This window comes from Salmo salar, chromosome ssa24 (genome assembly GCF_905237065.1).
Source record: "Salmo salar chromosome ssa24, Ssal_v3.1, whole genome shotgun sequence".
Classification (NCBI taxonomy): domain Eukaryota; kingdom Metazoa; phylum Chordata; class Actinopteri; order Salmoniformes; family Salmonidae; genus Salmo; species Salmo salar.
This window is the reverse complement of record NC_059465.1, coordinates 21,315,559-21,343,043: the sequence shown is the minus strand read 5'-3', so window position 1 is coordinate 21,343,043 and position 27,485 is coordinate 21,315,559. Positions and strand designations below refer to the sequence as shown.

Below are 27,485 nucleotides of genomic sequence, written 5' to 3'. Positions count from 1 at the left end.
CTCTTGTACAATTAAAAGCCAAAATGTAATCAAAGACTAAACTTAAATTGTGTGTGTATATATATATACATACACACTGAGTTTACAATACATTAGGAACACCTGCTCTTTCCATGACATAGACTGACAAGGTGAATCCAGGTGAAAGCTATGATCCCTTATTGATGTCACTTGTTAAATCCACTTCAATTAGTGTAGATGAAGGTGAGGAGACAGGTTAAAGAAGGATTTCTAAGCCTTGAGACAATTGAGACATGGATTGTGTATGTGTGCCATTCATAGGATGAATGGGCAAGACAAAGGTGCCTTTGAACTGGGTATGGTAGTAAGTGCCAGGTGTACTTTTTCACGCTCAACAGTTTCCTGTGTGTATTAAGAAAGGTCCACCACCCAATGGTCCAGTGGCGGTTGTAGACCATTTCAACTGGGGGGGCCAAGCTGGGGCCAGTTGTACTGTTAGAGGGGCCAGTTACATTAGACGTTATTGTTGTCATATCATTTTCTTCACTGCATTGCAGGCATTAGCAGGCAAAATACCATGTTTCGCGTTGCCACTGTCTAATAACGGATGTAACAAAAGAACGATAGCAAAAATGTGTTATGTAAAAATGTCATACTCCACATTTAGGGGGGCCACAAGGGGGTCCAAAATTGTTGTCACAGGGGCACTGGCCCCCCCTGGCCCCACCCAGAACCGCTAGTGCAATGGACATCAATCCAACTTGACACAACTGTGGGAAGCATTGGAGTCAACATGGGCCAGCATCCCTGTGGAACGCTTTTGACACCTTGTAGAGTCCATGTACCAATGAATTGAGGCTGTTCTGAGGGCAAAAGGGGGTGCAACTCAATATTAGGAAGGTGTTCAGTGTATATACAGAAAAACATCAAGAACTCTCTAAATTCACTTGACTCTTCCTTAAAAAAAATGAAAAGATTGCATATGGCATGTAGGTAATACAAAACAATACATTGAGTGCTATTTCTTTTTTTTTCTTTGAATGAGGTGACAGAGAAGTTAAGTATGGATGAAGATGGATGAAGTGTTTTTGACCACCAGCTTGCAGTTAAGTCAGGGAGACGGGACCACAACAGATTAAGCTTTGTTGGTTGTGATGGTTGGTCTGGGAGCTGAGGTGGATCCTCCTGCTCCACTCCTCTCCAGTTCAGCTGACAGTAGAGCTTAACCCAGGCTGGTGATGTTGGACCTACCACCAGGGGGCGCCGCAATGCGCTGGGTGTTGCGGCGGGGAATGTTATCATCAACTTGTGCACCTGGGCATGAGAGATAGAGAAGAGGAAGTCAGTTACACTACATGACCAAAAGTATGTGGACACCTGCTCGTCGAACATCTCATTCCAAAATCATGGACATTAATATGGAGTTGGTCCCCCCTTTGCTGCTGTAACAGCCTCCACTCTTATGGGAGGCTTTCCACTAGAAGTTGGAACATTGTTGCAGGGACTTCCTTCCATTCAGCCACATGAGCATTAGTGAGGTCGGGCACTGATGTTGGGTGATTAGGCCTACCTCGCACTCTGCGTTCCAATTCATCCCAAATGGGTTTGAAGTCAGGGCTCTGTGCAGGCAAGTCAAGTTCTTCCACACTGATCTCGACAAACCATTTCTATATGGACCTTGCTTTGTGCATGGGGGCATTGTCATGCTGCCACAAATTTGAAGCACAGAATAGTCTAGAATGTCATTGCATGCTGTAGCATTAAGATTTCCCTTCACTGGAAGTAAGGGGCCTAGACCAAACCATGAAAAACAGACCCAGACCATTATTCCTCCTCCACCAAACTTTGCAGTTGGCAATATGCATTGGGGCAGATAGTGTTCTCCTGGCATCTGCCAAACCCAATATGGTACAATTTCAGGCCAAATGATAATACTTGTGTGCTTAACACATCTTAGTATTATGCTATTCCTACTGATATTCCATGTGGAGCTGTGAGAGAAACGTTGAGCTGTACTGACCAGATAAGCTGAAGCCAGACTGGTGCAGGTTACGGACGGGCTGGGGAGCCTGCTGCTGCTGCTGTTGCTGCTGCTGCTGCAGCTTGGCTGGAGAGGTCTTCACCGAGGTGACCGGGGTCATGACCTTAGGTGTCACATTCTCACACACCGGCCCGTCATAGAGACCCCTGGGGACCCCACTCAGCTCCGTCAGCTGGGAGGACAGAAAGACAGATGAGATAACCGCATCAGTTCGGCTGTTCAAGTTCATCACTGTCAGTGAGAATGGTAATTAACAATCAACAATCTATATTCTATTCAATGTCAGTTTCACTGCACTACAGACTCACCCTGCTGCGAGCCTTTATCCTCCTGTAGACATGGTCAGGGAAGGGCTTGCGGCTCACATAGCGCCCACAGCCCTCAGTGGTATGGAGGTTGCCCTCTTCCAACACTATTTTGCCCTGGCTGACCACCACTAGGGGAGCTCCACGCACCTCGGTGCCTTCGAAGATATTATACTCCACAGCCTGCAAAAGAAGAGGTCTGATGAGAAGAGTTTCAAATAGACTGACAAAGTACAAGAGGGCAAATCACAGAGAAAGACAGCATTTACTCTACTTTCACATGCACATTGCAAACCCCAAAAAACATTTCAAAGATTTGAGGCTTTTCCATATGAACTTTAGTCTAGGTCCTTATATATTCAATGAATTGTGCCAGCATGGTAACTGTGGCATTCAGCTGACATCATCAGGAGAAACTAGTGCTGATGTGGCCAGCTAGCTCCTCTAAATGAAAGAAAGTGGTGACTCATCGAGGGATAACTCAGGCCCTGTCTGCATGAGCTGTTCTCTAACAAGTCATTTCAGGTCAGTAGATTTTACTTAATGGTTTGTCTCAACGCTTCGTAGGAAAAAGGCTTCAATGTTTCATATGAAAATGTTTTAGAATTGTTTGATCCAAACTGAGTCCTACATACAGTAGGTGGGACTAAAACCATGTATAAACACCACAATTATGATATGGTTAGTACAGTGTGGGTTGGCCAGGCTCTCACCAGGTTGTGACTCTTGGCAGAGATTATCTTGGTGACGTCTGGGTCCCACAAGACCAGGTCGGCGTCAGAGCCCACTGCAATGCGGCCCTTACGGGGGTACAGGTTGAAGATCTTAGCTGCGTTGGTGCTGGTCACAGCCACAAACTGGTTCTCGTCCATTTTTCCAGTCACCTAAGGGAATCAGAAGACAAGGCATTGTCACTTCCTGACTTACAAGACAGCTGCAAACGTTCACTTGAACAACTGAGAACCCCTTGATGACATGAATGACTGTGGCACAAACGGGGAAAGTAAATTGATTGTTAATTCTACAAAATCTATATCTATTTACAAAGACAGGATCAATTTGAAAGAAGCATGTTTGATTGTGGTATGTTTGATTGTAGAAAAACCAGAAGAAAAAGGTCAGTAGAGTGTGCCTCACCACACACTTGTCCCAGATGAGGGAGAGTCTCTCCTCAGTGCCGTTGGTGCCTTCTGGGATGAGGGTGAAGTTGTCTTTGCCCACAGCACGCTGGGAGGTGTGGAACGTGCAATGAGCACTACCAGTCACCTGCAGGTCACCACTGGAAAGGAACAAAGGATGGAGGGAGAGAGAGACTGAGACACTCCACTCATAGGTCTTATGTTTGCATGTTTTGTCTTGAGTGATATGACTTTCCATGGGCCTCATTTATCACCCGTGAGTACATTTCTTTAAAAAAATTCTCCCTGACTGTCTAGCTTTCATTTCTGTGATTATTAGTGAGCTGGAAACAGTCAAAAAACTGTATGAATGTAGGTCCATTATCATTTTCTACACAGTTTTGATTGGATTATAGTCATCTTAAAGTATACTGAGTTTGTTCCCCATCCCAAAAATGTATAAAACGTTATTGTTATTGTTTTTACTCAAACCACCGGCGGGCCGGATTGGACCCCCCCGCGGGCCTTATGTTTGACACCCCTGGTATAGCATCTGAAATTAAATAGGCTAGGCTACGATGTCGCGCTCCTCATCCTATCGCACAGCAATACTGTAGCCTACCCGTACTGTCACATACTGTCGAGGTTAACGGCCTATTTACTTTTGAGCAAGCTTGGCTATTGAATGAGCGATTGATAAATGGTAGCCTACTATTTGTTGTGTAACGGGAATAATTCAAACCAGTTATGTCAGAAAAGGAGAGACATGTCCTGCAATTTGATTATGATTTAGGCCTATATAATAAAATTTAAACAAACATATTAGATGACATGCTGGTTGCTATGCGATCTCCTCTTAGGGACTTTAGCATAGTAATTTGGATTGTTTTTCTTTACTATTTAAATCAACTGAATAGTAAAGTGTGAAGAGTGGCAAAGACTGCCCGAGAGAATGTGCACGGGGGGAATTCATGTTCAAGTCTTAAAAAGTAGAAACATCTCAAGGTATTTGCGTGGAGATACACACACTTTCCCGTCAAGTTCAAAATCGATAAATACCAACCTTTGCGGGAAAACTGGACGTTTTGTTTTACTTTTGATAAATGAAGTCCCAGGAGGCTAGGATGACATACCGTAATTTCCAGACTATTGAGCGCACCTGAATATAAGCCGCACCCACTGAATTTAAAGAAAATATGATTTTGAACATAAATAAGCCGCACATGTCTATAAGCCGCAGGTGCCTACCGGTACATTGAAACAAATTAACTTTACACAGGCTTTAACGAAACACGGCTTGTAACAAAAATAAATAGGCTTTAACGAAACACGGCTTGTAACAAAAAATAAAAAATTAGCAGTAAACAGTAGCCTACCAAGAAAGTCATTGGTCACTATCTTCCTCCTCCTGTGCACTGAAACCACTGAAGTCATCTCCTTCGGTGTCGGAGTTGAATAGCCTCAGAATTGCTTCATCCGATATTGGATCGTTTTCATTGTCGCTCTCGTCACTGTTTGACCTTAACCTGTTCGGCAATTTCATTGGTCTAATGAAAGCTTCATGCCGCCCAAAAACTGAGCACGTCGCAGAATGTGTTTTTTTTGAGAAAAAAAAATTGAAAGCGGGAAAAATCCATATATTAGCCGCGTCATTGTTTAAGCCGCGAGGTTCAAAGCGTGGGAAAAAAGTTGCGGCTTATAGTCCGGAATTTACGGTATCACCTTCTGGTGGAGGATGTGTGTAAGTAACACATGATTACTGCATATTTCTGTGTTGAGTAGAGGTACATAGTATAAATGGAGCACCTACCAGGAGAGCAGTGAGTTGAGATAGTCAGGGGTGGTGGGGTCAGGGCTGAGGGGTGGGGAGGTGACGAAGGCAGCTGCCTTGGCCCAGTTCTTACTCCAGTAGTGGGTTCCGTCCGTGCCCAGGCTGGCAGAGATAGGCTCTCCATACACCACAGCACCTAGAGTACCACAGAACACAGCAAAAAACCAGGTCAGAGGGCTTGTGCCCTGTCTCCAAAGCAGGACTGATTTACAAGGGGAATGATTTATGTGCGATTTGACATTTAGTGTACCTTAAAACGGACGGGTAGCCTAGCAGTTAGGACTGCTGAGCCAGTAACCGAAAGGTTGCTGGTTTAAATCCCTGAGCCGATTAGGTGAAAAATCTGTCAATGTTCCCTCTTAACCCTTATTGCTTCAGGATCGCCGTCAATAATGGCTGATCCTTGGCTCTGACCACACTCTCCGGGGGTTTCTCAGGGGCAATGGGGTATGCAAAAAAAGAATTTCCAATTCGCACGGGTGAAATAGGACAAATGTAAGCACACACATTACTATTATTAAACAGTAGTTACTATACACAAACCACAGAGTGCAATCAAAAGAAAACATGTTACAGTAGTCCATCACCACACTTCTTTCTCTTTACTATTACCCTTTTTCCTGGCCAGGGCGATGACATCAGCAGCACTCTTGCTCATCACCTTGGTGATGTAGAGGGGGCAGTTGGTCTGATTGGCCACAGTGACTGACCGGTTGACTGCTTCTGCCTCCACCTACACAACAGAGACAGACACAGAGAAAGGGAGTTCAGACCAGACTCAGTGACCTTCATGTTGAGTTACAGACTACTTCACTGCTGCAGCATTTACCAAAATGCTGACTAGGCATTCTGGAAGAAGCAAGCATAGGAAAAGAATACTCAAGAGACTTGACTCACACATTCGCTGTTCAGTTACTTCTGTAGTGAGTTCTGTTAAAGGAGAAGTTTGCTTTTTAACAACCAAATCTCTAAATAGCATGTCATAGAAAAATCCAGACACTTATTTTTGCAATTTAACTTTTTATATTTTTTATTTACTGCAACCAGTGATTCACTTTCTCTTCCTCGTTGTGGAGTACAGGGGCTCCGAAAAAGTATGAACAAAGGCTCCAAAAACACTAAAATAAGTCATTTTACAAAACGCAAACGCTCCCAGTATAGTCATGCAGGTCTTTAGAAGTTGTACACATTAAATCGTGTCATTCTGAACTTTATCCGCAATGGTATATTCCATTTCGTTGTGACTCAAGCTTTCCCCCCATCCAGCATTTCCATTCACTGTGTAACCTGCTGCTAGAATGGATGGAGAGGTATAGCTCGAGTCGCAATAAAATGGAATATAATGTTGCGGATAAAGTTCGGAATGACACAATTTCATGTGTACAACATCTAAAGACCTGCATCACTATACTGAGAGCGTTTGCGTTTCTAAAATGACATATTTTTATGTTTTTGGAGCCTTTGTTCATGTTTATTCAGAGCCCCTGTACTGCGCAACGAGGAATAGAAAGTGAATCGCTGGTTGTGGTACATTTAAAAGAAAAACAACTGTTAAATCGCAAAAGAAAGTGTCTGGACCTCCGGAAGCCCAAGGCAAAAAAAGAAAACTTCCAAGAAAACTCTTGGAAGAGGAATTATCTAGTTTGAACGACTTAGTGTCTCGTCTGAACGACTTAGTAAAAACAAGTTGTTTGAACAAGATACTAAGAGATACTAAGTCGTTCAAAAGAGGTACTAAGTTGTTTTAATGACCTATTTTATCTTGTTTGAACGACTTAATTGTTATCTTGTCTAATTAGGCCTCATTTGTTATGCAGCTTGTCAGACTGTAATGGTTGCTGCAGCCATTCATTCACTGATTTGATCGATTGATATGATTATTAATTGACAGTTCTTTGATAGCCTAAAGCAGGGCTGCTTTTGAATGCCAGAGCATGTAAGTGGACAAATGTGGAGCAAGGAGCAGAGCGTAATTCGAACAGATTTAAAAAAATGGCGTTGGCCTTCTCTCCTGCTCCAATGTCGCTGTAGCCTTCTCTCACGCTGCAATTTCGCTCTGGTACTGCTTAGCCACAAGCTCTGGGCCTGCTCTGCCTAGCATTTTATTGTTTCTTTATCACTATTCTTTAATTAGGGCTACTCGGTTGTAATTATTTAGTCTACCCCACCCACAGTAGATCTAGTTCATTTTCTACTTTCTGTAGTTTCTATTTTGAAGGACTTCAAATATATTAAAGGCTGTTTTAGGTGGTGTTTTAGCTACTGTAAAATGTATTTCAGTTTTTCTTGGAATAGAAACCCCATAATATAAATCAATTTAATAAAGCAAAAATATCAGAAGAAAAAAAATAACTAAAGGCCAGTATCAGCTTCTTTTTAAAATGAGAATAAATAATAGAAAACCGCAGCGGTCAAATGATTTGTGCACAGAAGCAAGCACCAATAAGCTTCATATGAGCATTGGATATGCACTCTACGAATTAAATATAATTATTATGACTATTATTATTATAAAGAAAGAAAGAAAAATACACATGTAAAAGCTTAATTACATAAAGGAATATTACTGGGAATATATACATAATATAAAGAAGAAAAAGGAGAATGGAATATATATGAAAAGCCTCCAATTAAAAAATACACAGATACTATTTCAAAACATGTTTTTGCATTTCTTACAGTGTGTATTATGCATTATTATTATTTTGATTGGGAGAAAGAAAACAAGTAAGCGGCCAGTATGGTGCAATAAACTTTAGTGAACTATTTAGAGAAAATATTTACAAAATACTGTGCATTGGGAAGGTATTCAGACCCCTCGAATTTTTCCACATTTTGTTACGTTACAGCCTTATTCTAAAATTAATTAAATTGAATGAACTGAAATATTGCATTTACATAAGTATTCAGACCCTTTACACAGTACTTGGTTGATTACAGCCTCAAGTCTTCTTGGGTATGACGCTACATGCTTGGCCCTCACCTCCCTGTAGGCTGTCTCGCCATTGTTGGTAATCAGGCCTACTACTGTTGTGTCGTCTGAAAACTTGATGATTGAGTTGGAGGTGTGCGTGGCCACGCAGTCATGGGTGAACAGGGAGTACAGGAGGGGGCTGAGCACGTACCCTTGTGGGGCCCCAGTGTTGAAGATCAGCGAAGTGGAGGTGTTGTTTCCTACCTTCACCACCTAGTGGCGGCCCGTCAGGAAGTCCAGGACCCAGTTGCACAGGGTGAGGTTCAGACCCAGGGCCCCAAGCTTAATGATGAGCTTGGAGGGTACTATGGCGTTGAATGCTGAGCTATAGTCAATGAACAGCATTCTTACATAGGTATTCCTCTTGTCCAGATGGGACAGGGCAGTGTACAGTGCGATGGCGATTGCATCGTCTGTGGATCTATTGGGGCAGTAAGCAAATTGAAGTGGGTCTAATGTGCCAGGTAAGGTAAAGGTGATATGATCCTTAACTAGTTTCTCAAAGCACTTCATGATGACAGAGGTGAGTGCTACGGGGTGATAGTTATTTAGTTCAGTTACCTTTGCTTTCTTGGGTACAGGAACAATGGTGGCCATCTTGAAACATGTGGGGTTAGCAGACTGGGATAGGGAAAGATTGAATATGTCCGTAAACACTCCAGCCAGCTGGTCTGCGCATGCTCTGAGGACGCGGCTAGGGACGCCATCTGGGCCGGCAGCCTTGCGAGGGTTAATACGCTTAAATGTCTTACTCATGTCGAGGAGAGCCCACAGTCCTTGGTAGCAGCACGCGTCGATGGCACTGTGTTATCCTCAAAGTGGGCAAAAAAGGTGTTTCGCTTGTCCAGAAGCAAGACGCCGGTGTCCACGACGTGGCTGGTTTTCCCTTTGTAGTCCATGATTGTCTGTAGACCCTGCCACATACGTCTCGTGTCTGAGCCATTGAATTGCGACTCCACTTTGTCTCTATACTGACGTTTTGCCAGTTTGATTGCCTTATGGAGGGAATAACTACACTGTTTGTATTCTGCCATATTCCTAGTCACCTTGCCATGGTTAAATGCGGTGGTTCGCGCATTCAGTTTTGCGCGAATGCTGCCATCTATCCACGGCTTCTAGTTAGGGTAGGTTTTAATAGTCACAGTGGGTACAACATCTCCTATACACTTCCTGATAAACTCAGTTACCGTATCAATGTAATTATCAATGTTATTCTCAGATGCTACCCGGAACATATCCTAGTCCCAGTGATCAAAATAATCTTGAAGCGTGGATTCCGAATGGTCAGACCAGCATTGAATAGTCCTTAGCACAAGTACATCCTGTTTGAGTTTCTGCCTATAGGAAGGGAGGAGCAAAACAGATTCATGATCAGATTTGCTGAAGGGAGGGCGGGGGAGAGCCTTGTAAGCATCCCGGAAGTTGAAGTAGCAATGGTCAAGTGTTTTAGCAGCGCAAGTACTGCAGTCAAAGTGTTGACAGAACTTCGGTAGCATTTTCCTCAAATGTGCTTTGTTAAAATCCCCAGCTTTAATAAATGCGGCCTCAGTATATGTGGTTTCCAGTTTGCATAAAGTCCAGTGAAGTTCTTTTATGGGCTGTCGTGATATCGGCTTGAGGGGGAATATACATGGCTGTGACTATAACCGAAGATAATTCTCTTGGGAGGTAATACGGCCGTCATTTGATTGTGAGGTATTCTAGGTTGAGTGAACAAAAGGACTTGAGTTTCTGTATGCTATCACAAACACACCATGAGTAGTTAATCATGAAACATATACCACCGCCCTTCTTCTTCGCGGAGATATTTATTGCTGTCTGCACGATGAACTGAGAACCCATCAGACAGTATATCCAGAGAGAGCCATGTTTCTGTGAAACAGAGTATGTTACAATCCTTGATGTCTCTCTGGAAGGAAATCTTCGCCCTGAGCTCGTCAACTTCAATATCCAAAGACTGAACATTAGCGAGCAATATACTCGGATGCGGGTGGTGTGCGCGCCTAGAAGTCCACTCCGAATACCTCTTCTCCGCCGGCGGTGTTTTGGATCAGCCTATGGAATCAGTTTAATTGCCCTGGGGGGTAAGAACAAAGGATCTGATTCGGTAAAGTCATATTCCTGGTCGTAATGCTGGTAATGCTGGTGAGTTACCGCCGCTCTGATAGGCAAAAGCTTTTCCCGGCTGTCTGTAATCACACAAAAAAAAATCTGGGCTAATAATGTAAGAAACAACACATAAAAAAACGAAATACTAAAAAGTTGCCTAGGGGCTGGAAGCATGGCGGCCCTGTGTGCTGTGTGCTTAGGGTCATTGTCCTGTTGGAAGGTGAACTTTCGGCCCAGTCTGACGTCCTGAGCGCTCTGGAGCAGGTTTTCATCAAGGATCTCTCTGTACTTTCAGTGGCAGGGACTGCTCCGGTAATCTTTCCCTCGATCCTGGCAAGTCTCCCAGTCGCCTCCACTGAAAAACATCCCCACAGCATGATGCTGCCACCACCATGCTTCATCATAGGGATAGTACTCCGTTAATCTTTCCATCGATCCTGACTAGTCTCCCAGTCCCTGCCACTGAAAAACATCCACACTGCATGATGCTGCCACCACCATGCTTCACCGTAGGGATGGTGCCAGGTTTCCTCCAGACGTGATGCTTGGAATTCAGGCCAAAGAGTTCAGTCTTTGTTTCATCAGACCAGAGAATCTTGTTTCTCATGGTCTGAGAGTCCTTTAGGTGCCTTTTGGCAAACTCCAAGTGGGCTGTCATGTGCCTTTTATTGAGGAGTGGCTTCCATCTGACCACTCTACCATAAAGGCCTGCTTGGTGGAGTGCTACAGCGATGGTTGTCCTTCTGGAAGGTTCTCCCATCTCTCTGTCAGTGTTTATCGGTTTCTTGGTCACCTCCCTGACCAAGGCCCTTCTCCCCCGATCGCTCAGTTTGGCTGAGCGGCCAGCTCTAGGAAGAGTCTTAGTGGTTCCAAACTTCTTCCATTTAAGAATGATGGAGGCCACTGTGTTCTTGGGGACCATCGATGCTGCATACATTTTTTAGTACCCTTCCCCATATCTGTGGCTCGACACAATCCTTTCTTGGAGCTCTATGGACAATTCCTTCAACCTCATGGCTTGGCTTTTGCTCTGACATGCACTGTCAACTGTGGGACCTTATGTAGACAGGTGTGTGCCTTTCCAAAACATCCAATCAATTGAATTTACCACAGGTAGGCTCCAATCAAGTTGTAGAAACATCTCAAGGATTATCAATGGAAACAGGATGCACCAGAGCTCAATTTCGAGTCTCATAGAAAAGGGACTGAATACTTACAGTTGACACTAAGTTGACTTTGCCTTTTAATAGCTTGGAAAATTCCATAAAATGATGTCATGAATTTAGAAGCTTCTGATAGGCTAATTGACATAATTTGAGTCAATTGGAGGTATACCTGTGGATGTATTTCAAGGCCTACCTTCAAACTCAGTGCCTCTTTGCTTGACATCATGGGAAAATCAAAAGAAATCTGCCAAGACCTCAGAAAAAAAATTGGAGACCTCCACAAGTCTGGTTCATCCTTGGGAGCAATTTCCAAACACCTGAAGGTACCACGTTCACATCTACAAACAATAGTACGCAGGTATAAACACCATGGGACCACGCAGCCATCACACCGCTCAGGAACCTGCCCTCTAAATACACCTCTGCTGTCTTCAACCAGGATCTCAGTAATTACCGCCTCATTGCCTGCATCCGTAATGGGTCTGCGGTCAAACAACCACCCCTCAACACTGTCAAACGCTCCCTAAAACACTTCAGCAAGCAGGTCTTTCAAATTGACCTGGCCCAGGTATCCTGGAAGGATATTGACCTCATTCCGTCAGTAGAGGACACCTGGTTCTTCTTTAAAAGTGCTTTCCTCACCATCTTAAATAAACATGCCCCATTCAAAAAATGTAGAACCAGGAACAGATATAGCCCTTGGTTCACTTGATCCTGTGGCGTTCTGCATTAGCATCGAATAGCTCCCGCAATATGCAATTTTTCAGGGAAGTTAGGTACTAATATACACAGGCAGTTAAGAAAGCAAAGGCCAGCTTTTTCAAACAGAAATTTGCATCCTGTAGCACAAACTCCTAAAAGTTCTGGGACACTGTAAAGTCCATGGAGAATAAGAGCACCTCCTCCCAGCTGCCCACTGCACTGAGGCTAGGAAACACTGTCACCATCGATAAATCCACGATAATTGAGAATTTCAATAAGCATTTTTCAACAGCTCTGCACCCCCCATAGCAACTTGCCCAAGCCTTCCACATTTCTCCTTCACCCAAATCCAGATAGCTGATGTTCTGAAAGAGCTGCAAAATCTGGATCCCTACAAATCAGCTGGGCTAGACAATCTGGACCCTCTTTCTAAAATTATCCGCCGCAATTGTTGCAACCCCTATTACTAGCCTGTTCAACCTCTCTTTTGTATCGTCTAAGATCCCCAAAGATTGGAAAGCTGCCGCGATCATCACCCTCTTCAAAGGGGGAGACACTCTAGACCCAAACTGTTACAGACCTATATCTATCCTACCCTGCCTTTCTAAGGTCTTCGAAAGCAGAGATAACAAACTGATCACCGACCATTTCGAATCCCACCATACCTTCTCCGCTATGCAATCTGGTTTCCGAGCTGGTCATGGGTGCATCTCAGCCACGCTCAAGGTCCTAAATGACATCATAACTGCCATCGATAAAAGACAATACTGTGCAGCCGTATTCATCGACCCGGCCAAGGCTTTCGACTCTGTCAATCACCGCATTCTTATCGGCAGACTTAACAGCCTTGGTTTCTCAAATCACTGCCTCGCCTGGTTCACCAACTACTTCTCAGACAGAGTTCAGTGTGTCAAATCGGAGGCCTGCTGTACGGACCTCTGGCAGTCTATGGGGGTGCCACAGGGTTCAATTCTCGGGCCGACTCTTTTCTCTGTATACATCAATGATGTCGCTCTTGTTGCTGGTGATTCTCTGATCCACCTCTATGCAGACGACACCATTTTGTATACTTCTGGCCCTTCTTTGGGTGTCCAAACTGAACTCCAGATGAGCTTCAATGCCATACAACACTCCTTCCGTGGCCTACAACTGCTCTTAAATGCATGTAAAACTAAATGCATGTTCTTCAACCGATCACTGCCCGCACCTGCCCGCCCATCTAGCATCACTACTCTGGACGGTTCTGACTTAGAATATGTGGACAACTACAAATACCTAGGTGTCTGGTTAGACTGTAAACTCTCCTTCCAGACTCACATTAAGCATCTCCAATCCAAAATTAAATCTAGAATCGGCTTCCTAATTCACAACAAAGCATCCTTCACTCATGCTGCCAAATATATTCTCGTAAAACTGATCATCCTACCGATCCTTGACTTTGGCGATGTCATTACAAAATAGCCTCCAACACTCTACTCAGCAAATTGGATGTAGTCTATCACAGTGCCATCTGTTTCCTTCCAGTTCTCTGCTGTCAATGACTGGAACGAATTGCAAAAGTCACTGAAGATGGAGACTCACATCTCCCTCACTAACTTTAAGCATCAGCTGTCAGAGCAGCTTACAGATCATTGCACCTGTACATAGCCCATCTGTAAATAGCCCACCCAACTACCTCATCCCCATATTTTTTGTTGTTGCTCCTTTGCACCCCAGTATCTCTTCTTGCACATTCATCTTCTGCACATCTATCCTGTGTTTAATTACTACATTTTTATTATTTCGCCACTATGGCCTATTTATTGCCTAACCTCCATAATCTTACCTCATTTGCACACACTGTATATAGACTTTTCTATTGTGTTATTGACTGTACGTTTGTTTACTCCATGTGTAACTCTGTATTGTTGTTTGTGTTGCACTGCTTTGCTTTATCTTGGCCAGGTCGCAGTTTTAAATGCGAACTTGTTCTCAACTGGCCTACCTGGTTAAATAAAGGTGAAATAAATATATTTTTTTTAATTACCTGACTCGCTGCTGCAGCGGGGAGAGGACTGAGAGGTGGGGGAGGGGCGGAGCGAAGAGGGCGGGGATCGGACGCAAGTGATGGGTGCACAAACAGGGAAGTTGCTAAATCAACCAAAAGTCGCTGAGGCAGCCTTAATAAGTAGCTACATTTTTCGCTATAATCTTTTGCCAATAAAAGTTGCTGGAGGGGTCTGAAAACTTGCTAAATCTAGCTGCAAAGTTGGTAACACTGGATGAGGAGATGTGAATGGGAACTGAGTTACAGTCGCTCATACAATAGTAGCAGTAGGATCAAGTTATAACCCGTCTATTTCTTGATAGAGAGCTGAACTAGCCAATTGAGTTGTTTCGAGTTTCATCCTGGCAGCTGAGTTGTTTCGAGATGAGGCCTGACAGCTAAAAAAAACAATAATCCTGATCACTGAAAATGCCAAATTGTAGTTTCATAAACATCTGTGATCACAAATCATGACGTTACATTGGATCCATTTGCATTGAATATGTTATTTTATATTCTCAAACTAACAGCAGTGCCATTATGATGTCCTTCCATACAGGCTTGACATGCTGTAGTGATGCTTCTATGAGAATGTTGTTGATCAGTAGGATAATATCAGTCCCAAATGGAAGGCAAACAGATGTATTTGTCATCTGAAGCATCAGACTCCACCAATCAGTCAAAACAAGCTCAATAACTCAATGCATGCACACACTTCTATTGAATATGCATTCACCTGCACTGTGAATAAGCCTATTGTATGGCATCTTGATTTACCTAGTTAATCAAGAGATTTACCTTCCAAATACAATTATTTTGTCATCAACATTTTCAAATTTAATGATATCAAATATCGGCCTCCTTTACTGCCAAAAATTGGTACAGGAATCAGCCCTAAAAAAAATCCACATCACTCGTTCTCTAGTGTATTCTCTCCAGCAGTGGTGAAGTGTAGGCCTATGACTATGTAGCCTTGTGGCACTGTCCTACTGGACTCTGTGCCGGTCCCTATTGTATATTGAAATCTCATTATCTCCTGCAGATGACAGTATTGTGTCATGACCTGAGGGCCTACTTGTTTTCTTTCTCTCACCTGTCTTTATTATAATAATAATATTTAATTTGTAAAGCGCATTTCCCATGCTTAATGCGCATGTGAAGCTTATTGGCGTTTGCTTCTGTGCGCAAATCTTTTGACTGCTGCAGTTTCAGATTATTTATTCCCTTTTATTTATGAAAAGAAGCTGATACTGGCCTTTATTATTTACGGTTAATTTCTGATATTTTAGAATAATTCAAATGATTTATTTATATTATGGTGTTCCTATTCCAAGAAAAACAAAAATACATTTTACAGTAGCCTATGGATTGCCTACCTAAAACATCCCTGAATAGATTTTGTCATTTAAAATAGAAACTACATATCCTAATGTTAGAAAGTAGAATATAAACTAGATATATGCTACTCTGGGTGGGGTAGGCTAAATAATTACAACCAAATAGACCTAATTAAAAGAACAGTGATAAAGGAAACAAAAAATGCTAGGCAGAGCAGAGCGAAATTGAAGCGGGAGAAGGTGCACACCATTTTTTAAATCAGCTCAAATTACGCTCTGCTCCTCGCTCAACACTCGCCCACTTACATGCTCAGGCTAAAGCAGGGCTGCTGTTGAATGCCAATCAAAAAACTGTCAATTAATAATCATATCAGTGGATGGAATTAGTGAATGAATGGCTGCAGCAACCATTACACGGTCTGACAAGCTGCATAACAAATTAGGTCTAATTAGACAAAACAACATTCATATATATTTTTTTACTAACTTGTTCAAACAAGATAATTAATAGAGTCTAAGTTCTTATTTTATTTTGCCAAGGGCTTCAGGGCTTCCATTTGGACCCATCTATAACATGAGATTTACATATAAAATTTAGATTTGGTTGTAAAAAAGCAACATTCTCCTTTAATATCATATAGCCTCTTTCTTGCTTTCCATGTAAAACAACCAAAGGCACACTTCAAGTTCAAGTAGAAGACTAATAGAAGCACAGCACTTGGCCAGAGGTCGTAGTTACCTCCTCCGGACGGCTCAGCACGTGACCCTCAGGGCCAGTGATGCCCAGCTCCAGGATCTTACGCTGCTCCTGCAAACACATCAGACAACAGCTTTAGTGGCTTGGCCTGTGGAGACAGCAAACTGGGACATGGTGATAGGATTTATTACAAGTTCTGTTACCTCGGCAATGATGTCCCCGTTCTCTGCGTGCACCTGAGCGATGGCTCCCAAGTTTCTGATGACATTGAACACCTCGTACATCTACAGGAAGAGGAAAGCATCCTTTCAACACACAGGCCAGGGAACAAGGGGCTTTAGCAATGAGGACATTTACAATGTGTTTTTTTGGTGGTCCAAGCATTTAGTGGAGATCTTTGTCAGAGCAAGACATGTTGGATGAGAATGTTAAATGCATAGATTAATTAATTTACTCTACTTCTTTAGGTTGACCACATGGTTCAACTCAGAATTCACATGGCAATCAACTAGGAATTGACGTTGCAATAGGCCACAGGAAACTGTCAGGCGATCTTTCAGCACGTGTTACAAGAGTCATCCCCAGTGGCAGTCCTAACCACTAACCAGCCTGTGCTGAGTGGGAAAACTCAATACAGTGCCATTAACAAAGCTTTCCCAGAAATACATGTGCCACGTGAGAGAGATCAATCACCCCACAGAAAGACAATCCTTTATCTAGCAGTCGGAAAGCAGTAGATATTCCAGAAGAGGTGAAGAAGGCTTCGATAATCTCATAATTGTTGGAGCAGTGATGTGCTGTTGTCACCAAATTTGAGATATGCACGCACAAATCCATGCAAATCTCCCATTGACATCAACTACTTTTTACACGTACTAATCTCAAATTAGGTTTCAGCCTTCAAAGAGTTTATAAGCAATGGGTAACACTTTACTTGACACGCAGTGCCATAACATGGTCATAACCATTAACTAATGTCATAACAGCTGACATAAGTTGTCATAACTTGTCATAATATGGTCATAACATTGTCATAACCCATATTTACACCTGTTATGACATATATTGCATTATTTTATGGCTGGTTATGACACTTACATAAGTGTCAAAACCCACATTTATTCAAACTAGTTTTTTCCCTGCCAAGAAGTTTCCTTTCGTTTGAAAGTTTGTTTCTAAAATCCTTTGTTGTTGTTGTAATAAATTATTTATAGTCATGTTTTATTCATCATATTTTAAATAACTTTATGACACTCATGAAGAATTATGACCACACTGTGTCACTTTACTTGGACTAAGGAAATACACTTTATTACACTGTCAAAAAGCATTATGACCTTAATACTCATACAAGCCAGATAGGCCTATCACGTGCATGCCCTTATATCAGTCATCAGTCAAAAAGAGGGGGTCTTGTCCTGCTCCTGAAATCTGTTCCTGCATTCATCCCAGTCATCAGCAACAGAGCATTGGGGTAAGCTGCATGTCTGACATCAATGTGTGCACAATTACAATGATCATTTAATATGGTCAACAACAAAAAAATAGATATAACATAAACATACTGTTGACACAGACTATGGTGTAATGAAATGTTTTTGCTTTGTGTGGTAGGTTTTGTGGGTTTTTACATTCTTATGTAGGTGTCATAACCAGCCATAAAATAACACAATATATGTCATGACAGATCTAAATATATGTGTCATGACAGTGTTTCTAACCATATTATAACAGGTTATGACATATTATGACATGGTTATGACGCTGGGTATCAAGTAAAGTGTTACCAAGCAAGATCATACAGAATATAATTTCATGCAATGCATTTTCGCAAAGTGCAATCACAACTTTAAATGCATGCACAAGCCTCCACAAATGTTGACTCCTCCATCCGTCGGCAGTAAATCATACCAATCTGAAATGCTTCAAATCGTACCTGTGAGTCGGAAAGTTGGAAAACATCCTTATAAGCCAAATAGACCAGGAAAGAGTTGACACCTAAAGATAGAAAACTTATGAGCAATAGTAGCAATAGACAAAGGGTTAGCAAAGGGAGAGGAAAGGACAGTCACAGGAAGGAAATAAACCACAAGGAGAGTCTTAGTAGAAATCATAGCTCCCCCACCCCAACTGACATGAGTGAATGGGTGACAATGGTTTGTGTAATTGTGTTAGTTGCGTACCGTGGTCCTTCACCAGGCTCTCCATCTCCTCCTGCATGCCCTTGTGCCAGTTAGTGATGTCCACATGCAGGGAGTAGTCACAGCAGGACTTGGTGTCGGCCCATTCCCTCCACTGGTTGAACGCTGCCACCAGGCTCACACCAGGTTCTGGAACCACATGATCAACTACATACATACATACAGACAGACAGACAGACAGACAGACAGACAGACAGACAGACAGACAGACAGACAGACAGACAGACAGACAGACAGACAGACAGACAGACAGACAGACAGACAGACAGACAGACAGACAGACCACTGTCATCGAAACCACCTTAGCAGTAACATTATCGCGTTTTACAGAAGCCAGACATAATATTCAAAACTATGAAGCAACATGAATATCTGCAAAGGGTAAATTAGTAACAAATGTTTTGGCTGGTTGATATCGGTATTTCAGAATCTAGGGGTTTCTGTAAAGTGTGTCATTGGGGATGAAACATTTCATTAGTACATACCTATCATAGTGGTTCCCCCAGCCAAAGCAGCACGGGTGCCCTGGTAGAAGTCATCTGCTGACACCATGCCCCTGTCTGGCATCTGGAAGCGTGTGTGCACATCTATGCCCCCGGGCATCACCATGCGTCCATGGGCATCAATGATCTTCACCCCACCAGGAACTATTAGGTTCTCTCCAATTTGCCTGAGGAGAAGAAATGTATTAAGAGAGGGAGAGACCAGAAATGATCAAAGGCATTACAAAATAAGATACTCTGTTTTTTTTCATATATATAGCCAACAAAAGTGCCAACAATGGCGCTCGAACTAATAAGACTTACTTGATGACTCCATCCTCGATATAGATGTCAGCAAGGAAAGACTGGTCATCATTTACAATCTTTCCACATTTGATAAGAAGACGATCACTCTGTGAGAAGAGACAGAATTTAATTTGTGACTTAATTGTTTTAATAGCAGTGAGCACCACAACCCATTGATGATAGATTTAAAAAGCATACTTTATATTGGACAAATTTGGCATGAAAGGTAAGCTAGCCAATACTCAACCCCAGCACATCCATCCATCCAGGAGAGCTTCAACAGAACCTAACTGAATAGCAGCACATCAGAGGCATACCATAAGGGACTAAAAAGCTCCACACAAGGATAGAGTCCTTAGTATGCGTTCCTATATAAAAGAGCACTAGGGCTTGGCCAAGACATGGCCATTGTCTTGTCTGCCAAGAAACCCCAAACAACAATGCATAAGCAGAGCTAAATCAGAAACAAAGTAACACCCAATTGTATTCAACAATATATGTTTAAGTGTTTTATCTAAATGGAAAAATTCAAACAAAAGGACACAGGCTTATGGCCACAATTTTCTTTATTTTTGTGATCTTTCTGCAAAGTTATCATCTTAACCAACAAGAGCTGTTTCTTTCTCTGTCAAACCAGTGATACAGTTAAGGGGAATTCCGACACCTACTCAGAATGTCTCTACACTGAGTATACAAAACATTAAGAACACCTGCTCTTTCCATGACATAGACTGACAAGGTGAATCCAGGTGAAAGCTATGATCCCTTATTGATGTCACTTGTTAAATCCACTTCAATCAGTGTAGATGAAGGGGAGGAGACAGGTTAAAGAAGGATTTTTAAGCCTTGAGACAATTGAGACATGGATTGTGTATGTGTGCTGTTAATAGGGTGAGTGGGCAAGACAGATTTAAGTACCTTTTGAACAGGGTATGGTAGTAAGTGCCACCGGTTTGTGTCAAGAACTGCAACACTGCTGGGTTTTCACACTCAACAGTTTCCTGTGTGTATCAAGAATGGTCCACCACCAAAAGGACATCCAGCCAACTTGACACAACTGTGGGAAGCATTAGAGACAACATGGGCAAGCATCCCTATGGAACGCTTTCGACAAATTGCAGAGTCCATGCCCCGACGAATTGAGGCTGTTCTGAGGGCAAATGGGGTGCAACTCAATTTTAGGAAGGTGTTCCTAATGTTTGGTATACTCAGTGGATATCATGCGAGTACAGAAAATGTACAAAAAAAGTATGCACTCAATACTGTAAGTCGCGCTGGATAAGAGCGCTCGCTAAATGACTGAAATGTAAAAATGAGTGCAAAGATTAGGCTAATGCCCAACAGAAATGCCTTATTAAAGCAACCACTACTCAGATAACACTTGGCTTCTCCATTTTTACTAGGCTATTGGTCATATATTTCATATAGAATAAGGCTTTATGTGTTAAGTCATGACATATTCCACCCTGATCACAAACAGCTCAGATCTTGAGATCAGTCTGAGATGCAGGGCTGTGTAGAGTAGAGCATGGGTTAATGGAAGACCAGGAGCATCCACTTAAGAGTAGGACAAATAATCCCATTTCCATCTGAGGAGAGCATTCTACTGTAGGCTCGGGCTGGCCTACTTCTCATCAGGCCTTCTTCTCACCTGGCCTTCCTCAGGGAGCGTGGGCTGAGTTGCTACCTTAATGAGGCCGATAGAGGCTCATCCTCTCTCCAGACCATACAGCAGTCACAAGATGTAGAGTGTTAGTATCCCCTAGCTAGCACACTGCCCTGAGTACTTTCACATTCAGACAGTGACCTATAGCCTACCACTAATAGTTGTGGTGGTCGCACAGAAGACTGTTCACCGGACGTGCTTGTTGCACCCTCGACAACTACTATGATTATTATTATTTGACCATGCTGGTCATTTATGAACATTTTAACATTTTAACATTTTGACCATGTTCTGTTATAATATCCACCCTGCACAGCCAGAAGAGGACTGGCCACCCCTCATAGCCTGGTTCCTCTCTAGGTTTCTTCCTAGGTTTTTGGCCTTTCTAGGGAGTTTTTCCTAGGGAGTTTTTCCTAGCCACCGTGCTTCTTTCACATGCTTTGCTTGCTGTTTGGGGTTTTAGGCTGGGTTTCTGTACAGCACTTTGAGAATATCAGCTGATGTACGAAGGGCTATATAAAAATAAATTTGAAATTTTGATTTGAACAGGCCTCACAAAACTTAATTCTTCCAGCATGATCTAACAGTCTATTATCTTCAAATGGGTCAGTTGACTTCAGATTAGACCACATTTTTGCACTCAACCAGATAAAGGAAAATAACAGGCCTGAGTGCAGGGAATAAGGCAAATTGGTTCCAATATCCTCTTTCATATGTCTTTGATAAATCATGAGTGATCTTGTCTTACTTATCTTCATCTGTTCAACATGCATAGTAGAGGTCGACCGATTATGATTTTTCAACGCAAATACCGATACTGATTATTGGTGGCCCAAAAACCCCGATACCGATTACATCGGACGATTTCCCCCCCCCCTTTGTAATAATGACAATTACAACAATACTTAATGAACACTTTTATTTTAACTTAATATAATACAAAAATAAAATAAAATAAATAATGAAACATGTTCAATTTGGTTTAAATAATGCAAAAACAAAGTGTTGGAGAAGAAAGTAAAAGTGCAATATGTGCCATGTAAAAAAGCTCATGTTTAAGTTCCTTGCTCAGAACATGAGAACATATGAAAGCTGGTGGTTCCTTTTAACATGAGTCTTCAATATTCCCTTGTAAGAAGTTTTAGGTTGTAGTTATTATAGGAATTATAGGACTATTTCTCTCTATACCATTTGTATTTCATATACCTTTGACTATTGGATGTTCTTATAGGCACTATAGTATTGCCAGTGTAACAGTATAGCTTCCGTCCCTCTCCTCGCCCCTACCTGGGCTCGAACCAGAAACACATCGACAACAGCCACCCTCGAAACATCGTTACCCATCGCTCCACAAAAGCCGCGGCCCTTGCAGAGCAAGGGGAACAACTACTTCAAGGTCTCAGAGCGAGTGACGTCACCGATTGAAACGTTATTAGCGCGCACCCCGCTAACTAGCTAGCCATTTCACATCGGTTACACCAGCCTAATCTCGAGAGTTGATAGGCTTGAAGTCATAAATAGCTCAATGCTTGAAGCTCAGCGAAGAGCTGCTGGCAAACGCATGAAAGTGCTGTTTGAATGAATGCTTACGAGCCTGCTGCTGCCTACCAACGCTCAGTCAGACTGCTCTATCAAATATCAAGTCATAGACTTAATTATAACATAATAACACACAGAAATACAAGTCTTAGGTGATTAATATGGTAAAATCCGGAAACTATCATTTCGAAAACAAAACATTTATTCTTTCAGTGAAATACGGAAACCGTTCCGTATTTTATCTAACGGGTGGCATCCCTAAGTCTAAATATTGTTGTTACATTGCACAACCTTCAATGTAATGTCATAATTATGTACAATTCTGGTAAATTAATTATGGTCTTTGTTAGGAATAAATGGTCTTCACACAGTTCGCAACGAGCCAGGCAGCCCAAACTGCTGCATATACCCTGACTGCTTGCACGGAACGCAAGAGAAGTGACACAATTTCCCTAGTTAAAAGAAATTCATGTTAGCAGGTAATATTGACTAAATATGCAGGTTTAAAAATATATACTTGTGTATTGATTTTAAAGAATGGCATTGATGTTTATGGTTAGGTACACATTGGTGCAACGACAGTGCTTGTTTCGCGAATGCGCTTGTTAAATCAACACCCGATTGCAAAATAGGCTGTGATTCGCTGAGAAATTAACTTCTTTGGGATAGGGGGCAGTATTTTCACGGCCGGATAAAAAAACGTACCCGATTTAATCTGGTTAGTACTCCTGCCCAGAAACTAGAGTATGCATGTAATTAGTAGATTTGGATAGAAAACACTCTAACGTTTCTAAAACTGTTTGAATGGTGTCTGGGAGTATAACAGAACTCATATGGCAGGCCAAAACCTGAGAAGATTCCATACAGGAAGTGCACTGTCTGACAATTTGTTGTCCTTCTGTTGCATCTCTATCGACATTACAGCATCTGTGCTGTAACGTGACACTTTCTAAGGCTTCCATTGGCTCTCTAAAGCCACCAGAAAGTGGAATGGGGTGTCTGCTGTCTCTGGGCAAAGTACAACAGCAGAGTTTGTAAGTGGTCAGCCTGGGGACAGTGAGACTGAGATGCGCGTTCACGAGACTTCTCCATTTTTTTCCTTTCAGCCTTTGAATGAATACAACGTTGCCCGGTTGGAATATTATCGCTATTTTACGAGAAAAATAGCATAAAAATTGATTTTAAACAGCGTTTGACATGCTTCTAAGTACAGTAATGGAATATTTCGATTTTTTTTGTCACGAAATGCACTCGCGCATTACCCTTTGGATAGTGACCTGAACGCACAAACAAAACGGAGGTATTTGGATATAACTATGGATTATTTGGAACCAAAACAACATTTGTTGTTGAAGTAGAAGTCCTGGGAGTGCATTCTGACGAAGAACAGCAAAGGTAATCCAATTTTTCTAATAGTAATTCTGAGTTTAGTGAGCCCCAAACTTGGTGGGTGTCAAATTAGTTAGCCTGTGATGGCCGAGCTATGTACTCAGAATATTGCAAAATGTGCTTTCGCCGAAAAGCTATTTTAAAATCGGACATAGCGATTGCATTAAGAAGTTCTGTATCTATAATTCTTTAAAAAATTGTTATGTATTTTGTCAACGTTTATCATGAGTAATTTAGTAAATTCACCAGAAGTTTTCAGTGGGTATGCTAGTTCTGAACATCACATGCTAATGTAAAAAGCTGGTTTTTGATATAAATATGAACTTGATTGAACAAAACATGCATGCATTGTATAACATAATGTCCTAGGAGTGTCATCTGATGAAGATCATCAAATGTTAGTGCTGCATTTAGCTGTGGTTTGGGTTTATGTGACATATATGCTTGCTTGGAAAATGGGTGTGTGATTATTTGTGTCTATGTACTCTCCTAACATAATCTAATGTTTTGCTTTCGCTGTAAAGCCTTTTTGAAATCGGACAATGTGGTTAGATTAACGAGAGTCTTATCTTTAAAATGGTGTAAAATAGTTGATTGTTTGAGAAAATTGAATTGTGGTATTTTAGTTGGTTTTGTATTTCGCGCCGTGCGATGCCATTGGCTGTTGGCTTGGGGTTCCGCTAGCGGAACGTCTGTCCTCAACAGGTTAACAGGCACCGCATCGATTATATGCAATGCAGGACAAGCTAGATAAACTAGTAATATCATCAACCATGTGCAGTTAACTAGTGATTATGTTAAGATTGATTGTTTTTTATAAGAAAAGTTTAATGCTAGAAATATTTAGGCTACACCACAAACATTGGTCAATAGGTCTAGGTCAGGGATGGGCAACTTTGATGGGGGTGGGGGCCACAAAACAATCTAAACTCAGGGGCCGCAGTGGCTCGCGGGTCTGCATACCCACATCCATACCCGCACATGCAGTTAGAGCCAGCCCTAACCTTTTGGGGGCCATACGTGAAATTTTGTAAGATGTTTTAGAGTTAATTAACTGGCAAGTTGCCCATCCCTGGTCTAGGTCATTATAATAGCAGGTATATTACTATTTTCCATGGGGTTGCATATCAATCACTGCTATGCAGTCTGTAGACAAGATCTCCATTATATTTTATAGCACTGTTAGTAGATGAGGTGGTGCATCCAAAAGGGAACTACTGGAATAGAAAAGTAGAACAACAGCTCACTCTGTCAATGCCATGTACATTAGCAGCATCCCATAGCTTCTCTCTTTGCATTTGGTGGGCTGAGAGAGGGGTGTGCAAGTAACAGGGCCAAGGCCTAGGATGCTTCAGTAAAAGTGTTTCACATGGAAGATCTGAGTCAGCCACACCGCAATGAGGTGGTGCCACTGGTACAGTTGATGGGAAAACAGCACATTGCTCTGCCCCCATTTTAAAGCCACAACACGCTGTCATTTTAGAGCCCAGGGGCCTTCTGGGATTGAGCCGTCTGTATGCAATGCCTGAGATGTCAGGTGCTTAGATAAGTCTGCTCCAGTTGTGAGGGAGAGCCGACAGCTGCCCGAAAATACCTCCCCCAATCCCAGCTCCCTTCCATGTTGCCCTTGCAGAAACAAAAGGAACAGATCTCTAGAACCATTTTATTTCAATAATTCATATATTTTTGACAGGAACGCACGCAAATGTGTGGTTATTTTTATGCCTAAATGTCATTACTGCATGTAGAGTATGGCAGCATACAGACAAAAGTTAGGCCTTCACGGCAGGTAGCCTAGTGGATAGAGCATTGGGCCAGTAACCGGAAGGTTGCCAGATCGAATCCCCGAGCTGACAAGGTAATAATCTGTAATTCTGCCCCGAACGAGGCAGTTAACCCACTGTTCCTAGGCTGTAATTGTAAATAAGAATTTGTTCTTAACTGACTTGCCTAGTTAAAAAAAAAAATTAAAAAAACAGTTTACAGCAAGGATGGATTTAATCCAATGAACTACTTTTCATTAAAGGTGTTTGCCCTTTTAACTACTAAGGTTATGACCCCCTCCCTAAACGTCATCATGGCAAATCAACCCTTTGCTGTTTTGGGTTGATAAGACGAATTGTTGTGACAAATACATATGTATTCAATAAATGAATACATTTTCCAAAAAAAACATTGTATTATTGTTGCTGGGATTTCCCCCACATTTTACCACATATTGTGGTATCCCCATAGTCTATAGCTACAGTATTACCAATAAGGCATTACAAGTATATTAGAATCAATCTGAATATAAGGATGGACAATATAAAAGATTTGTCCCAATCATCCATTCTTGTTCCTGATCCTGTCGGCTAGGCTAAATCGTCTAACATGGTAGGATATGGAATGGCTAAAAAATAGCATGCACACAATAAAATGAGCGTCTTGACGATTATTCCAATGACATGGGCGCATGAACTGAAGTTCCAATTATGACCAATTACCCTGCCTTTGTTAATTATTGCAAAGCAAGTGGTGACATTGCATTGGTATGAATGCCCCCCCCCACCCTCTCCTCCTCAGATAGCGTGATACTACAGCTAGCACCGTCTAGCTGTCTAATCCCTACTGCTAGTTTATTCATAGGTATAGATTTTACACACAATTGTTAAATTATGAGCATTTAAAACACTACTCACTGTAATGCGTGGTATATTTTTCTTTCCCTGGTATCCAGACATCTTAGCGGCGCGTTGTCAGCGTTCTCGATTATGGCTGTCGCCTCACTGATGTTAGCTAGACCGCTAGCAATGAAAGGGATGGATGCTCGGATGCGTTGAGACCAGTCGACGCCCAGACAAAATTGTGTCTCCGGCTATCGCCTGACTAAATTCGTGAAATAGCTCAATCCGTTCCAACTAGGTTTGCTGAATGAACTTAAAAAGTTCTGACAGCCTTTCCTCACGTTCCAATGCTGCGCCAAGCCTGTCCAGCTGTCACCAAGCGATAAGATAAACGGCGATGAGGGCCACGGCCACTGTGCATGCGCAATGCCCCACCCTGCCTCTCCACTCACCTGCTGCAGGCCAAGTCTGGAGGATGGATGGGAGACTAGGAGTGACACTGATGCTTATTTGACTTGTCTGAAACAATGCAACTTCCTTTCATTAGAAAGGACAAGCAAAGTCCAATGACATGAGCGCATGAACTGGCGTTCCATGTTTGACCAATTACCCTGCATTTGTTTATTATAGCAGTGCAAGTGGTGACATTACATTGGTATGAATGGAATGAACTGGTAATAAACCTGAAGTAAGCAAGATGTTTTCTCAGATATAAAATATTTTTCTGAAAACACACACTGCATTATAATTATCTTTTGAACAATTCATTCTTACAGATACAACCCATGTATCCCAGTCTAGACTGAGTAGGTGTGGAAATTATCCTTTCATCTGAGTGGTGACTAATGAGAGTAATGAGGAAAAGGCCCACACACTAATATCCCTGTACCACCTATTGATGGTATAGGAACAATCTACTGTCAGGTTTAAATTTCTTACACCTTTGATGATTGAAACCAATTATGTGTATTTAGTAATATACTTAGTGTGTATGTATTATCCTTATGGATTAAATGCTGTTATGTTTCA

At 42.1% G+C, this 27,485-nt stretch overlaps 1 protein-coding gene across 1 annotated transcript; it reads right to left on the bottom strand.

The window, feature by feature from the left end:
* Nucleotides 1-683: 683 nt before the first annotated feature.
* Nucleotides 684-26,883, bottom strand: dpysl2a (dihydropyrimidinase like 2a). Its single transcript, XM_045707007.1, has 14 exons — nt 26,532-26,883; nt 19,275-19,363; nt 18,954-19,138; nt 18,451-18,615; nt 18,204-18,265; nt 16,471-16,551; nt 16,310-16,378; nt 5,869-5,989; nt 5,236-5,392; nt 3,445-3,586; nt 3,021-3,191; nt 2,311-2,490; nt 1,982-2,174; nt 684-1,275 (listed from the first exon to the last, which is right to left on the bottom strand). The coding sequence occupies exons 1-14, from the start codon at nt 26,571-26,573 to the stop codon at nt 1,184-1,186; spliced, it is 1,749 nt and encodes a 582-aa protein (XP_045562963.1). The 5' UTR covers nt 26,574-26,883; the 3' UTR covers nt 684-1,183.
* Between the last annotated feature and the right edge of the window lie 602 nt (nt 26,884-27,485).